Raw genomic sequence first — 15,850 nt, 5'->3', positions numbered from 1 at the left:
TGATCCTCATGTTGTTTCTCATCAGCTTCCACCTCCTGCTCGGGGTGCTCAAGGTACATTCCTCACAAATGACACTCAGGGTTTGGGTGGTGCTCACTGCAACTGTGGTCAAAAAAAGCAGGAAAACCTCCCAGAATCACAAAATCACACAGGGAAAAAATGCAGATGGAAATCCTAGAATCACAAAATCACACAGAGAAAAAAGGCAGATAGAAATCCCAGAATCACAGAGGGAAAAAAGGCAGATAAAAATCCCAGAATCACAAAATCACACAGGGAAAAAGGCAGATTGAAATCCCAGAATCACAAAAATCACACAGGGAAAAAAGGTAGATAGAAATCCCAGAATCACAGAACTACACAGGGAAAAAAGGTAGATAGAAATCCCAGAATCACAGAATTACACAGGGAAAAAAGGTAGATAGAAATCCCAGAATCACAGAATTACACAGGGAAAAATGCAGGTAAAAATGTCTTCTGGTTTCAGAGGGGGAGAGGGACTGGTTCGAAGCTTCAGGTTCCAGGGAAAAGCTTCGAACACCCAAATAACCAAATCTGGGCAGCATTTCCATCAGGGCTATGTTTGGTGCTAAATGGAGGAGATTTTATGATTTAGAAAGGTTTTCTTGCCTCATTTCGTTTCCCTGTTGCAAGTCAGAGAGACCTGTCACTGTGAGAGAACTGTCAGTGCCCTGCTGCAGCGGGGACTCATTTCCCAGGGCAGGAGGAGGAATGGCCAAGCCCGGGGCTGGAAACCCCAGGATTGTGATGGCAGAGCTCTAAGCATTAAACACCACCCAAATAACCCAGTTCACCCTCTGCAGAGGTGAATTTCAGGGACAGCGGGATGACAGCTCTGATGGGAAGTGCCAATGTCACAGAGTGAGAATTCACAGCTTTGATGATTTTCTCTGGATCGGTTGTCACTGAAATCAAAAATTCCAGGGAGGTGTTAATTCTTGGAGCACCATCTAAGTCCTTGCAGGTGTTGCCAGCTGGTCTCGTTTCCCAGTTGGAATGGAAATAACCATTAAATATAATGGTTATATTAAATAACCATTATATTATTTAATGGTTATATTAAATAACTTTTCCTCCTCAGATGAGGGAGCGGCTCCTGATCCCCTTCCTGGCTCTGCAAGTCATCGATTTCCTCCTGAGCCTCCTGACCATGTTCAGCTCCTACATCCAGGTGCCAGCGATCATCTCCATGTCCTCCCTGGGCCACACGGTGGGTGACAGCTCCTCCTCCTGGGGGCTCTGGGTGGGTGACAGCTCCTCCTTGTTGGAGCCCTGGTCACTGAGAATTGGAGACTTTCTGTGCTGCCAGGCACTGACCCCCAGAGAACACTGCACTGACCTGAGGCTGTGGAGAAGCTTCCAGAATGGAATGACAGAACTGGGATTGTGGGTGTGGAGTTTGGATAGAAGTGTGTGAGATCACAGGGTGGGAAACTCAGAGTTTGGGGTTTAGAATGTAGTAATGGATATGGAGCAAGATGGAGGTTTTGGGGTGGAGGCTGGGCCTTCTCCTTCTCCTTGAAAATAATTCAGGTGTCATTTCTTAATTGGACAGTTTATCCTTAAAAGGCCTCAGAGAGAGAGAGATGGGGCTCCATTTTTAGCGTGTGAGAGTGAAGTGCTGCAGAACTCAGGGTTTGTGGGACTGTGACAGAGATAAGAACTAACAAACATCTGAGTCCAAATGAGAAACACCATCCAACGATTTAACCCCAACCTTGGCAGAAAAGAAACAAAGATTCCTCACCTCCTGGGGGCTCCTGGCTTTCGTGAGGTGGGGAGGGCATGGAATGGAGGATCCTTCCCTTCGGGTGTGGTTCTTCATGGAATCATTGACGTTGGAATGAAGGATCTTTACGCCAGGCTGTGGTTTGTCATGGAATCCTTTAGGTTGGAAAAGACCTTTAGGGTCCTGGAAGGTTGGAATAAAGGATTATTATCTTGGGCTGCAATTCTTCATGGAATCATTTAGGGTGGAAAAGACCTGTAGGATGCTGGAAGGTTGGAATGAAGGGTCATTACCTTGGGCTGTGGTTCTGCATGGAATCCTTTATGTCAGAGTAAAGGATCGTTATCTTGGGCTGCAAATCTTCATGGAATCCTTTAGGATGAAAAAGACCCTTAGGATTCTGGAAGGTTGGAATGAACCACCCTGTGCTGTGGTTCTTCATGAAATCATTTAGTTTGGAATAAAGGATCATTATCTTGGGCTGCAACTCTTCATGGAATCATTTAGGGTGGAAAAGACTTTTAGGATTCCGAAAGGTTGGAATGAAGGATCATTACCTTGAGCAGTGGTTTGTCATGGAATCCTTTAGGAAGGAAAATACATTTAGGGTCCCGGAAAGTTGGAATAAAGGATGGTTACCCTGGGCTGTGGTTCTGCATGGAATCCTTTAGGCTGGAGTAAAGGATGGTTACCCTGGGCTGTGGCTCTTCATGGAATCCTTTAGGATGAAAAAGACCTTTAGGATTCTGGAAAGTGGGAATGAAGGATCACCACCCTGTGCTGTGGTTCTTCATGAAATCATTTAGTTTGGAATAAAGGATCATTATCGTGGGCTGTGGTTTGTCATGGAATCCTTTAGGATGGAAAATACATTTAGGGTCCCAGAAATTTGGAATAAACATTGGTTACCCTGGGCTATGGTTCTGCATGGAATCCTTTAGGTTGGAGTAAAGGATGGTTACCCTGGGGCTGTGGCTCTTCATGGAATCCTTTAGGATGGAAAAGACCTTTAGGATCCTGGAAGGTTGGAATAAAGGATCATTACCTTGGGCTGTCATTTGTCATGGAATCCTTTAGTTTGGAAAAGACCTTCAGGATCCTGAACCCAGATGTGAGGTGGTTTCTCCTGGCTAGACAGGATGCAATCCTTGGAGGCTGAAGGAAAGCAGTGGCAGCTGGGACATTTGTCCTCCCCTGTCCTGAAATGTTGATTTTCTCCTGGCTTTGAGGGAGGTGGCTCTGGGTGTGCCCCTGACAGGAGGGGTTTGCTGGTGATGTGTCAGGTTCAGCTTTTATATTTTTCTGGTTCTGTGCTGCTTTGGTGTGTGGGTCTGAGCTTCAGATTACAGGATGGTGAGCTTTCTGCACAGAGCAGGGAGACAAAACAATTCCTTCTCTAGCTGGGGACCACGGACAAATGATCCAAATCTCAGGTCCAAGAGCACAAACAACGTGGGCTGGAGAGAGAAAAACAAGCAGGGTGGGACTGCATGGGCTAAAGCTGTAACTGGACAATTAACTCCAATATGCAAATGGAGCAGAACTTATAAAAGTGAGAGACCCTGTGACCTCATCCATTTTTGTGGCCATTTTGGGTTGTGCTGCCCAAGGTGGATCCGTTGAGGCCTTTTAATAAATCCCTCCTTTATTCTTCAGCTCTGTCCAGCCTCTGTTCTAGGTCAGCCAGCACAAGGCATCACTGGAGATAAACTGAGATTGTCTCTGCCCTGGCCAGAGGCTTCTGTGGAGCTTGGCTGAAGCCCCACAAACAGTTTGCTCACTCTGAGCCAGCAGAAGGGAAGCTTTGGGCTGAATTTAAGGGAATTTAGTGGCTTAGACTCCGTGTGAGCCAGCCACAGGCTCTGTGTAAAGTGTGAATAATCTGCAGAAGTGACCCAATCCTGTGACTGTAACCCAATTCCTGTCCCCTCAGCAGGGCCACTCCAGGACTCCCCTGCTGGCGCTGCAGCTGCTGGATTTCTGCCTGAGCATCCTCACCCTGTGCAGCTCCTACATGGAGGCGCCCACCTTCCTCAACCTCAAGCCTGTGGAGAGTGGGGTAGGTCTGGAGCCAGCTCTGCTCATTTCCCACCTTGGAACTCTATAAATTCCCATTCCATGGCTGTGCAGCTCCTCTGGATCATCCAGAGCTGCTCAGTCTGGCAGCAAAGAGGGTTTTCCATGTTCTCCCCAGCACTGCTCCTGACTGACAGCTCCCACGTTCCTTAAAAATACACCTTGTTTGTCCTTGTAGGAATCTGATGGATGCAAATTGCAGAGCAAAGTGGTTCAGGTGGAGCTGCCTGCATGGAAAATGCCTCAAATTTCATCTTTATTAAACAGCCATATTTAATAAGTCCCACCCTGTTAGCGTGTGGAGACATATAATCACACAGGCAATTATATGTAGGTGCTTTTATTAAGAGCTCTGGGAATCAGGGGCGCTTTCACCTCAGATCTGATTCCGCCATACATTCGAGAGGAACGGGTTTTTATATTCTATCGTTACATAACTTACATGTTAATCATTAAACTTATATTGTTCTCTTGTATACATAGATTTCAGCTAAACATAGCTCTCCTAAGTTCCCAGTGTAGTTTCTCATGATTCTTCCTATGATTATATCATAATTATATTTAATTACTAAACAATCATCACATCTAACAATTATATCATTTATCATACTGCTTACGTGAATGCACTGATCTGAGAAAACACCAAGCCTAACATTTTCAGAATCTATCTTTAGCATTTTCCAAGGTCCCATTATCAACCCCAGTGTTGTTATGAACAGATGGAATCATCACATTCCTAGGGAAGGATGGAGACACTGATTTAAGGCTATGGGATCATGGTCCCAAGTTTTTCCCTCCAGAGAAAAGAGCAGGAAAATCCCAGGCTGATGGCAAAAGTGGAAATTAAAATTTTAACAGTCCATTTAAACAGGGCTTTGCCCAAGGAGTGGAAACAGCAGGAGGAAAACAATATCCCTGTGATCCTGCTGCCAGTGAAAATCCCTCTTTCCTTGCTCTGCCTGAACCTTGAACCCCCCTCTGTGGGTGCCCCTGGCAGAGGGAATGAGTGTTTTGGGCTGAGACCTGAGTGGTTTGGGCTGAGAAATGAGTGTTTTGGGCTGAGAAATGAGTGGTTTGGGCTGAGAAATGAGTGTTTTGGGCTGAGACCTGAGTGTTTTGGGCTGAGACCCTCTCCCTTTTCCCCCAGGGCTCTGTGCCAGCCCTGGAGAAGCTGCCAGCAGAGGAATATGCCAAAGTGATGATCACCTTCACCATCGCCTTCGTGGCTGTGCTCGTCCTCAAGGTAAAAGGCTCTGGAGTGAGGCTTGCCCAGGAAATTCAGCTTTATTCTCTCCCACATCTGCCTTGTTGGGCTCTCCTCGGGTGTGGGAAACTTTGAGATGAGAAAAGCTGATGTAGAAATGCCATGGAATAGGGCAGGCACTGTTGAGAGAGAAATGGAATTAGGAAAAAAGTTTCAAAGGATGGCCTTGCAAATAAGGCTGGATGCTTTGGAGAACTAGAACTGTGAAAGATGCATTGTAGTGGCACCCACGAGGGGTAATTTTAGATGATTGGCATTTACAGCATGATGTGGCTAAAGCTGATAAACCAAGAAACACATATAATATATTTATTAATTAGGAAATAGTTGGCTTCTGACTGTGATGGTGTGAATTATAACATCTGTATTGTCTCACCCTTCACATGAGACTGAAAATAAAATGAAAGTTTTTAAAACACCTCTCCGTTACCCCATCTGGGGGTCAGAAAAAAGCTTAATCCAACACTCAGGCACAGTGGGAGCTGTGCCTCCATATGGTTTATCCAAATCCCTGCCTTTGCTCCTCTGTGTGAGTTACCCAGCAAAATCCCTCTTACAGCCCCAAATTATCACTGTCCATCCCTGTCTGGAAGGAGAAAAAGGTTTAAAAAAACCCAGCAAAGTGCTCTGCTGTAAAGTGCCCAAACAAATGAGATTATTGAGCAGCAGGTGAGATCTTTAATGGGGTGAGTGGCTGTGTCCTCTCTGATGGGAGCAGGGTTCTCCACCCCGACACTCCCAAAGTTCATTAAAGCCAGGAGCCAAACCCTGCTGGTGCCCCAGGAAGCTCCACCAGAGAGGGGTTTTATTCTTTTATTGCTTCAGTGGCTCAGAGAACTGATTTTTCACCTCCAACCCCACGAAGAAAACCAGAATCTTGCAGGTGCTTGGACAGAAAGTGCTGCTCGTGAGCTGGAAACCATTTTATATTCCGAGCCCTCCAGGTGGGCCAGATAAGCCAGCGGGGAGTGGAAGGAGTTTTGTGTGGATGCATTTAAAGCTTTAAAATCTCTTTTAATATTTGCATGGAGTGTGCAGCTGGAGTGAAGATAACCCCGAGCCCCAGCTGGCAGGAATCTCCCTGACCTGGCGCATGGATTAATTGGAATTTTCCACAGCTCTACCCACAAAATGCTGGAATTGCAATGGGTTTTTGTGCTGGGGTCGTAAGAGGAGGGATGGGGTGGGATAATAAAACCCCAAAAACCCATCAGGACTCCCATCCTTTAATCCCAGTGCCAATCCCTCTCCTTTTCCATGGGTAAAATCCCATGGAATTCTCTCCCTGCAGCCTCCCAGCTCAGGGCAGAGTGGGGCTGGCTCTGCATTACCTGTGGTGGCAGAATCAGTTCAAAATTCCATGGAAAAATTATTCCAAGGGCAGTGTGGGGCTGGGGCTGTGCGACTCCAGTGGGAACAGGATCAGTTGTTCAAAATTCCTTGGAAAAAAATATTCCAAGGGCAGCGTGGGGCTGGGTCTTTGCTGCCTGTAGGGCTCTAACAGGATCTGTTGTTCCAAATTCCTTGGAAAAAAATCTTCCAAGGGCAGGGTGATGCTGCCATTAAGGCAATTCCACTCCGCACCCATGAGTGATCCTAAATCCATGGGGTGAGGTGGGCTGGAGGCACCTTTGGGTTCATCTCACGTCCACTGTCCCAGGTGCTCCAGCCTGGCCTTGGACACTTCCAGGGGTGGCAGGTGGGCAAATATTCCAATCATCTTTATCTCACTTTGGAGTCATAAAGGCCCCCAGCACCACAGGGATAAGAAAGCAGAAATTAAGGGGAATAAAATATTCCTTGTGATTTTGATTTATTTTAAAACCAAAATTGGAAAGTATGATTTTAATTTATTTCAAAATCAAAACAGGGGAATGCATTCCTTTGTTGTATGATTTTGATGTATTTTAAAACCAAAATCTAGGAATGCATTCCTTTGTTGAGTGATTTTTATTTATGTCAAAACCAAAATTGATGAACGCATTCCTCTGTTGTATGATCTTATTTCAAAACCAAAATCAAGGACTGCATTCCTTTGCTGAGTGATTTTTATATATTTCAAAAGCAAAATTGAGGAATGCATTCCTCCATTGTACAATTTTGTTTCAAAGCCAAAATCAGGGAATGAAATCCTTTGTATGATTTTATTTCAAAACCAAAATCAGGCAGTGCATTCCTTTGCCGTGTAGCTTTTATTTCAAAAGCAAAATCAAGGACTGCATTCCTTTGTTGAGTGATTTTTATTTATGTCAAAAGCAAAATTGAGGAATGCGTTGCTTTGTTGTATGATTTTATTTTCAAAAACAAAATCAGGGAATGAAATCCTTTGTATGATTTTATTTCAAAAGCAAAATCAAGGACTGCATTCCTTTGTTGAGTGATTTTTATTTATGTCAAAAGCAAAATTGAGGAATGCGTTGCTTTGTTGTATGATTTTATTTTCAAAAACAAAATCAGGGAATGAAATCCTTTGTATGATTTTATTTCAAAACCAAAACCAGGCAGTGCCTTTCTTCGCTGTGTAGTTTTTATTCATTTATAAGATTTATTTTTCAGATATTTCAGATTTCTAGTTTTTTTTCCATGAATGAATGGAGGTTTCTACCCAGTTTCTATGGCAGCTCCAGTTTTGCTCTCTGGATGAAGAGCCTTTGGAAGCAGGAAGGGTTTTGCAACATTCCCAAAAGATGCTCAAAGTTTGGATTTACCGCCGATCTCTGGAATGTTGAGATGGATTTTTTCACCTCAGATATTTCATTCATTTTTTTCTCTTTCTCCTGGCTTGGAGCCAACACAAAGAGCCCTCATTGTCCTGGGCATGCTCAGCTGCACGGCCCTGGGTTGGGATCTGTGGCTCCCTGTGTTCCCTGAAAACCCCAACGGCTCCCAGCCCCTTCCCAGGCCAACACAAACACCAGGCACACGACTGGAGCTGCTCAGAGCAGGGAAAATATTGATTTAACAGGGCCAGCCCCACAGACCCCGCTTATTTCCCTGGGCCACAGCCCCTCAATCAGCCCTTTTTCCTCAGAAAATGGATAAATATCCATTTATTGCATGGATAAATATCCGTTTATTGCATGGATAAATCCGTGGGGTGCCCGGAGGTCCTGTCAGGGAAGTGCAAAAATGGGATTTTGCTGAATGAAGGGATTTTTGGGGCAGTCCTTGGATCTCTGTGGTGCCTCTGGTGCTTTCCTGAGGCATCCGGACTTTGTAACCTGCTCTGAAAAATGGCATCAAAGCCACAATTTCCTTTCCTACCTTGGGTTATTGTGATCTCAGAGGTGTCCAATGTTGTGTTTTAATGGATTTTATGTTTAATCCTTTGATATTTACTGGATTATTGATCCCAGTCCCATCCCAACACTGGGATGGGATTATTTTATGTTTAATCATTTTATATTTACTGGATTCCCAGTTCCACCTCAGTATTTTGAATTCATGGAATCCAGGCTTTGTAACCTGCTCTGAAAAATGGCATCAAAACCACGATTTCCTTTCCTACCTGGCGATATTGTGGTATCAGAGGTGTCCAGTGTTGTGTTTAATCGATTTTATATTTAATCCCTTTATATTTACTGGATTGTTGATCCCAGTCCCATTATTTTATGTTTAATCATTTTATATTTACTGGATTTCCAGTCCCACCTCAGTGTTTTGAATTCATGGAATCCAGACTTTATAACCTGCTCTGAAAAATGACATCAAAAGCACAATTTCCTTTCCTAACCTGGGATATTGTGGTATCAGAGGTCTGAATGTTGTATTTGAGTGGATTTTATTTTTAATCGCTTTTTATTTACTGGATTGTTGATCCCAGTCCCATTATTTTATGTTTAATCATTTTATGTTTACTGGATTTCCAGTCCAACCTCAGTGTTTTGAATTCATGGAATCAGACTTCATAATGGCATCAAAACCACAATTTCCTTTCCTACCTTGGGATATTGGGATATCGGAGGTGTCCAGTGTTGTGTTTTCGTGGATTTTATGTTTAGACCTTTTATATTTACTGGATTGTTGATCCCAGTCCCATCCCAGCGTTGTTCTGAATTCAAGGAAATAATCACTTTAATCAACTTATAGTTTTTATACATTTATATTTATATTAATTAATAACTTTATATTACTTTTATTATTCTGAATTAATGGAATCCAGACTTTATAACCTGCTCTGAAAAATGACATCAAGGCCACGCTTTCCTTTGCTGCTCAGGATATTTTGCCCTCAGAGCTCTCAGTGCTGAGTTTAATGGGGTTTGTGTTTATTCACTTCATATTTACTGAATTATTGATCCCAGTCCCACCCAGTGCTGCTCTGAATTCATGGAATCATCACATTCCCAGGAAAGGATGGAGACACTGATTTAAGGCCCTGGGATCGTGGTCCCAAAATTCTCCCTCCAGAGAAAAGAGCAGGAAAACCCCAGGCTGGTGGCAAAAGGGGAAATCCCTTTTTGCCCTGCAGTGCCATGGGAAAATGCCCTTTTCCTTCCCTTTTCCCTCTTTTCCAGGCCTACATGTTCAAGTGTGTCCTGAGCTGTTTCAAATTCATCAAAGCCAGCAGGAGGGAGGAGGTGAAAGTGGAGCCACACGCAGTGGAAAAGGTGAGGAAAAGTGAATTTACCCCTGAAAGTGGACCCAAAACAGTGGAAAGGTGAGAAAAAGTGAATTTACCCCTGAAAGTGGACCCAAAACTGTGGAAAAAGTGAGGAAATATTCTTTTTTTCCTGGAAGTGGAGCCACGGGCAGTGGAAAAGTGAATTTTCTCTGGGATAACCCAGCCCTGCAGCTCTGCCAGCAAAATTCCTACAGCAAAGGGATCAGCCAAAATTTCCCCAGGAATTGCACTTCCTCTTCCACAAGAAGTGGGAAAAGGCTGTAAAAGTGAATTTATTCCTGAAAATGGACTCAAAAGCAGTGGGAGAGGTGAGGAAAAGTGAATTTATTCCATGAGCAGGAATCCTTTAGACCGGTGATCCTTATCTCTGCTTTTTTGGGATCTGAGAGAATTTCCAACCCTTCAAATCCCCAGTAGCAAGTGCTAATAATCAGCTTTTAATTACAATATATCCATCTAATTTCACTTCTTTATTTTCTGCATAAAATCTTTAAAATCAATGCGCAAAGAAGGTGAAACTCAGGCACAGCAGATAAAAGGGAATAGATTCCCTGTGATCCCTGATTCAGGAATTTGGGGGCAATTCCAGCAGGACTTTGGTTTCCATAGCTAAAAGTGTTTAAAATCAGCTTTTTCTTCTCTTTTTTGTCTAAGAGTTTGGGATTTTCAGTGTTGTAAGGATGGGTGGGACATGGAATACTGAGAGATAGGGAATGCTGGGGGATGGAATGCTGAGGAATAGGGAATGGTGAGGGATGGGGAATGGTGAGGGGATGGAATGCTGAGGGATAGGGAATGCTGGGGGATGTTGAATGCTGAGGGGACAGAATGATGAGGCATAGGGAATGATCAGGATAGGGAATGCTGAGGGGATGGAATGCTGAGGGATAGGGAATGGTGAGAAATGGGGAATGTTGAGGGGATAGGGAATGGTGAGGGATGGGGAATGGTGAGGGATAGAGAATGCTGAGGGGATGGAATGCTGAGGAATATGGAACGCTGGGGGATGTTGAATGCTGAGGGATAGGGAATGCTGAGGGGACAGAATGATGAGGTATAGGGAATGATCAGGATAGGGAATGGAATGCTGGGGGATGTGGAATGCTGAGGGATAGGGAATGGTGAGGACAGGGAATGCTGAGGGATGGGGAATGCTGAGGGGATGGAATGCTGAGGAATAGGGAATGGTGAGGGATGGGGAATGGTGAGGAATGGGGAATGGTGAGGGATGGGGAGTGCTGAGGGGATGGAATGCTGAGGGATAGGGAATGCTGGGGGATGTTGAATGCTGAGGGGACAGAATGATGAGGCATAGGGAATGATCAGGATAGGGAATGCTGAGGGGATGGAATGCTGAGGGATAGGGAATGCTGGGGGATGTTGAATGCTGAGGGGACAGAATGATGAGGCATAGGGAATGATCAGGATAGGGAATGGTGAGGACAGGGAATGCTGAGGGATGGGGAATGCTGAGGGGATGGAATGCTGAGATTATGGAATGCTGAGGGATAGGGAATGCTGAGGGGATGGAATGCTGAGGACAGGGAATGCTGAGGACAGGGAATGCTGAGGGGATGGAATGCTGAGGGCAGGGAATGCTGAGGGATGTGGAATGCTGAGGACAGGGAATGCTGAGGGGATGGAATGCTGAGGACAGGGAATGCTGAGGACAGGGAATGCTGAGGGATAGGGAATGCTGTGGGATGTGGAATGCTGAGGAATATGGAATGCTGAGGGATAGGGAATGCTGTGGGATGTGGAATGCTGAGGAATATGGAATGCTGAGGGATAGGGAATGCTGGGGGATGTGGAATGCTAAGGGATAGGGAATGCTGAGGGATAGGGAATGCTCAGAGATAGGGAACACTGTGGTTTGGCTTTTATCTCGGCCAATCTGCTGGGCCCTCCCTTGCCAGCAGCAGTGCCCCAGCTGTGCCCCTCTGCAAAATTCCTCAGCTTTCCTTGGGAATGAGGCTGGGATTCTGCACATTCTGGAGCCTTGGGCCATTCACTGTCCAGGGAATGGGGGCAGCACTGGCACAAGGTGGATCCAAACCCTGCTGGATTTCTGCCCTTTGTGCCCTAAATCCCAAGCAGTTCTTTGTCCCTGCTTGGAACCAGGCAGAGAAACCCTGATTTGCAGAAAAAACCAACTCTACAATGTATGAAATTGTAAAGTTGGTCTGATTTCTTTCAGAGTTGGACACATGTGGGATAGCTCCCCCAAAGGACGTGTGTACCTCTGAGAATTCCTGAGTCTGTTTTATCCCCAACCTGTTGCATATGCATAAGTTTCATGATAGATTCATGCATATTTATTTCCTTGCCCCATTTCATATTAAAACTGTCTCATCAGTTTTTATGAGCCTGTGCAGCTCTCTAGTAACGTCATTGTGTCTGCAACTCAGCTTTAGTTTTCTTTTTAAGGTTGGTGGGGCCCCTCCTTATCTCTCTTTGGATTAGAAACCTGTGGTTTTTTTAAGTAACTTTAATTTTTTGGGTTTTTTTTTTCTGTAGGTTTTTTGTGAGCACAGTAAGTTAGTAGATTAAATAAGTTTAGCAAGCTATAGACTAAACAAGTTGAAACAGCACTTTTCAGCTAAATCTAAAATTAGTTTCTACATTAAGTTCAATTTCTAACTCGTAATGAACTGCAGGATGAATTCCCTGTGATCCCATAACCTTTGATCTCTTCCAGGCCGTGCTGCCATCCTATGAGGAAGCCCTGGAATTGCCTTCCAAGGATTGTCCCCCTCCCTACGTGGCCATCTGAGCCCAGCTGGGGGGAGCTGACACTGGGTGCTGCTGGTGCCTCCCCCAGCAGAGCCCCAGTGCTCACCCAGAGCAGTTCCCAGCCTTTTCCAGCCACATCCTGCCAGGGAACTGCTGGAATCTTGTCCTGCTCTGGCACCCCAACTTCCTGACCCTGGCACCCCAATTTCCTGACCCTGGCACGCCAATTTCCTGACCCTGGCACTTCCATTTCCTGACTCTGGTGCCTCCATTTCCTGAGTCTGACACCCCAGGTTCCTGACTGTTGCAGTGTGTCGCAATATCCTCTTTCCGCTATCCCAGTCCCTCAGGTGTGCCAACCTCTCCCTTCCCCTCCCAATTGCCCCCTTGCTAAGTGCTGTCCATCAATCTCAGTAGGCCACCAAGGCCATCGTCTGATAGGTGAAGTTCAAAAGATGCCTCTCAGCCCTGGGGACAATTGGGCCATCCAAATGTCATTCGTCCCCTGAGCCTTCCCCCTCCTACCTGGTTGGTGGCACACCTACCCCTTCCCCTCCCCCTTTCCCTGAGCTTAAAAAGACACGGGACCATGTGGTGGGGATTTGGTTGGAGCTGTCGCAACATTCAGAGGCCTGCGTGCCCAGGAATAAACTCTGGATTATGACCCCCTAGCCGGATCCGTCTCCTTTTCCTCTTTGCCTCGCCTAAAGCTTCTCCATCAGAGGTCCAGCCTGAGTTCCTGTTGCCTGGACTTGTTCCAAGAGCCAGCTGCAACACAAAACTAACCAAAGGTGTCTCTGGGGTGAAACATCACAGCTGCCGCCTTTGGTCAGGCAGCGAGGGCCAGACAAGCCCAGGCACGTTCCACCTGGTAATATTGGGATTTTATTCCAATACCTGACCCTGGAACCCCAAGTTCCTGATTCTGGCAACCCAACTTCCTGACTCTGACACCCCAAATTCCTGACCCTGGAACCCAAATTTCCTGACTCCGGCACCTTGATTTCCTAACCCTGGCACTTCAATTTCCTGACCCTGGCACCCCAAATTCCTGACCCTGGCATCCCAATTTTCTGACTCTGGCACCCCAAATTCCTGACTCTGGTACCTCCATTTCCTGACTTTGACACCCCAAGTTCCTGATTCCGGTACCTCCATTTCCTGACTCTGGAACCCAATTTCCTAATTCTGGCACCCCAATTTCCTGGCTCTAGCATCCCAAATTCCTGACTCTGGCACCTCAACTTCCTGACTCTGTTGCTTAAATTTCCTGGTTCTGGCACTTTAATTTCCCGACTCTGGCACTTCAATTTCCCAACTCTGGCACCCCAAGTTCCCTACTCTGGAACCCCAAATTCCTGACTCTGGAGCCCCAAATTCCTGACTCTGGCACCCCAATTTTCTTACTCTGGCTCTGATTGGCATCCCTGGGATCTGGGATTTGGCTGCTGTGGGTGCAGGGCTGGCCTGAGCCCTGCCAGCTTTGCCCTGTGCCATGGTGGCTCTCCTCTGGCTCAGCAGGGAGACCTTCAGGAAGTGGGATTAAGGCGTGGTCCTGGTTTAGGGTAACTTTGGGAGAAAAACTTCTAAAGAGGTTTCTTCTAGAGAAACAAATTCAAGTGGTTCCCCCCCAAACTGGTTTGGGAAATAGATTTCCTTGGAGAAAAGTGGGAAAAACCTGTTTATTTAATAGGCAAAGCATTCATCAGCACAAAAAATTAACCATATTAAACAACAAAACCTCTTGCCACTCCACAAGAGATGACAAACTCAGAAAAGTGCAGGGAGACCTTCAGGAAGTGGGATTAAGGCGTGGTCCTGGTTTAGGGTAACTTTGGGAGAAAAACTTCTAAAGAGGTTTCTTCTAGAGAAACAAATTCAAGTGGTTCCCCCCCAAACTGGTTTGGGAAATAGATTTCCTTGGAGAAAAGTGGGAAAAACCTGTTTATTTAATAGGCAAAGCATTCATCAGCACAAAAAATTAACCATATTAAACAACAAAACCTCTTGCCACTCCACAAGAGATGACAAACTCAGAAAAGTCCCCTTGGTGGGCTGTAGCTTGGCTCAGTGTCTTATCTCCCTCTGGCCAAAATGGAAAATGGAAATGTTCCATGGAATGGAAATGTTTCCATGGGACATGGAAGGAAAATGGAAATGTTCCGTGGGACATGGAAATATTCCATGGGACATGGAAGGAAAATGGAAATTTTCAGTGGAAATGGAAATGTTTCCATGGGACATGTAAGGAAAATGGAGATGTTCCATGGAAATGGAAATATTCCATGGGACATGTAAGGAAAATGGAAATGTTCCATGGAACATGTAAGGAAAATGGAAATTTTCCATGGAAATGGAAATGTTCCATGGGACATGGAAGGAAAATGGAAATGTTCAATGGAAATGGAAATGTTCCATGGGACATGTAAGGAAAATTGAAATGTTCCATGGAACATGGAAGGAAAATGGAGACTTTCCATGGAAATTCAAGTGTTCCATGGGACATGTAAGGAAAATTGAAATGTTCCATGGAAATGGAAATGTTTCCATGGGACATGTAAGGAAAATTGAAATGTTCCATGGGACATGGAAGGAAAATGGAAATTTTCCGTGGAAATGGAAATGTTCCATGGGACGTGTAAGGAAAATGGAAATGTTTCCATGGAACATGGAAATCCTCCATGAGACATGGAAATCCCATGTCAAACTACAACAGGGATGAACAGGGAAGGAATTTTCTCTGGGATAACCCACCCTTGCAGCTCCTTCAACAGAATTCCTACAGCAAAGGGATCAGCCAAAAAGTCCCAAGGAATTGCAGCCCTCACCCTGTCTGCCTGTGGTGATTGACACAACCCAGAATATCCAGCTCTGCCGTTTCATACCTGAGTGGGTGCAGTTTTCTGTGCTTTTATATCACTTGCAAGACGAGTTCCAATTAAAATAAAAATGTTAATGGCTTCCAAGCTGTGAGTCTGGTTTCTGAGGGTGTCTGATTGCTGAGTGAAGGAAGAAATAATTTGATTTCTAAAAAAAATTAGTGAGCAAAAAATGGTGCTTTGACCTTGGCCTGATCTTTCTCATGCTTGCGCTGCTTGCAAAGGAAAAGCTGATATTTCTCATTCAATTTCCTCTCAAAACCTGCCTCTCTGCATTATGAGCAGTGATAAGGATCCGTGGCCTGTTCACCAGTGACTCTGCACAGCTCAGGCCCTGCAGATGTCACGGATGGTGCTGCTGATGTCCCTGGAATTCCAGACCTGCTCCCCTTTTGGGATAATTTCCTGCTCTTTTCAAACATCACAGTGGGAAAAAAGTGGGGTTTTCTCAGTCTTAAATAAAGTCTCCATTCCAGCCTCATGCAGAGCTCAGATCACAGCCCATGGGGGCTGCTCCACACTGA

General features: G+C 45.3%; 1 protein-coding gene across 1 annotated transcript in view; it reads left to right on the top strand.

Annotated features, from left to right (window-relative positions):
- Positions 1-14,213, top strand: part of LAPTM5 (lysosomal protein transmembrane 5) — a 26,766-nt gene extending 12,553 nt beyond the window's left edge. The window contains exons 3-8 of the mRNA XM_031061859.1: positions 1-53; positions 1,103-1,231; positions 3,687-3,809; positions 4,974-5,069; positions 9,608-9,700; positions 12,413-14,213. The exon at positions 1-53 is cut by the window's left edge and continues 30 nt beyond it. Of these exons, the coding sequence (XP_030917719.1) occupies positions 1-53; positions 1,103-1,231; positions 3,687-3,809; positions 4,974-5,069; positions 9,608-9,700; positions 12,413-12,487 (569 nt within the window). The 3' untranslated portion in view covers positions 12,488-14,213. The remainder of the gene's footprint in view (positions 54-1,102; positions 1,232-3,686; positions 3,810-4,973; positions 5,070-9,607; positions 9,701-12,412) is intronic.
- The last annotated feature ends 1,637 nt before the right edge of the window (positions 14,214-15,850 follow it).

Source organism: Geospiza fortis, unplaced genomic scaffold, assembly GCF_000277835.1.
Source record: "Geospiza fortis unplaced genomic scaffold, GeoFor_1.0 scaffold32, whole genome shotgun sequence".
Taxonomy (NCBI): Eukaryota; Metazoa; Chordata; class Aves; order Passeriformes; family Thraupidae; genus Geospiza; species Geospiza fortis.
The sequence above is the reverse complement of the archived record's forward strand: the minus strand, read 5'-3'. Positions and strand labels throughout refer to the sequence as shown.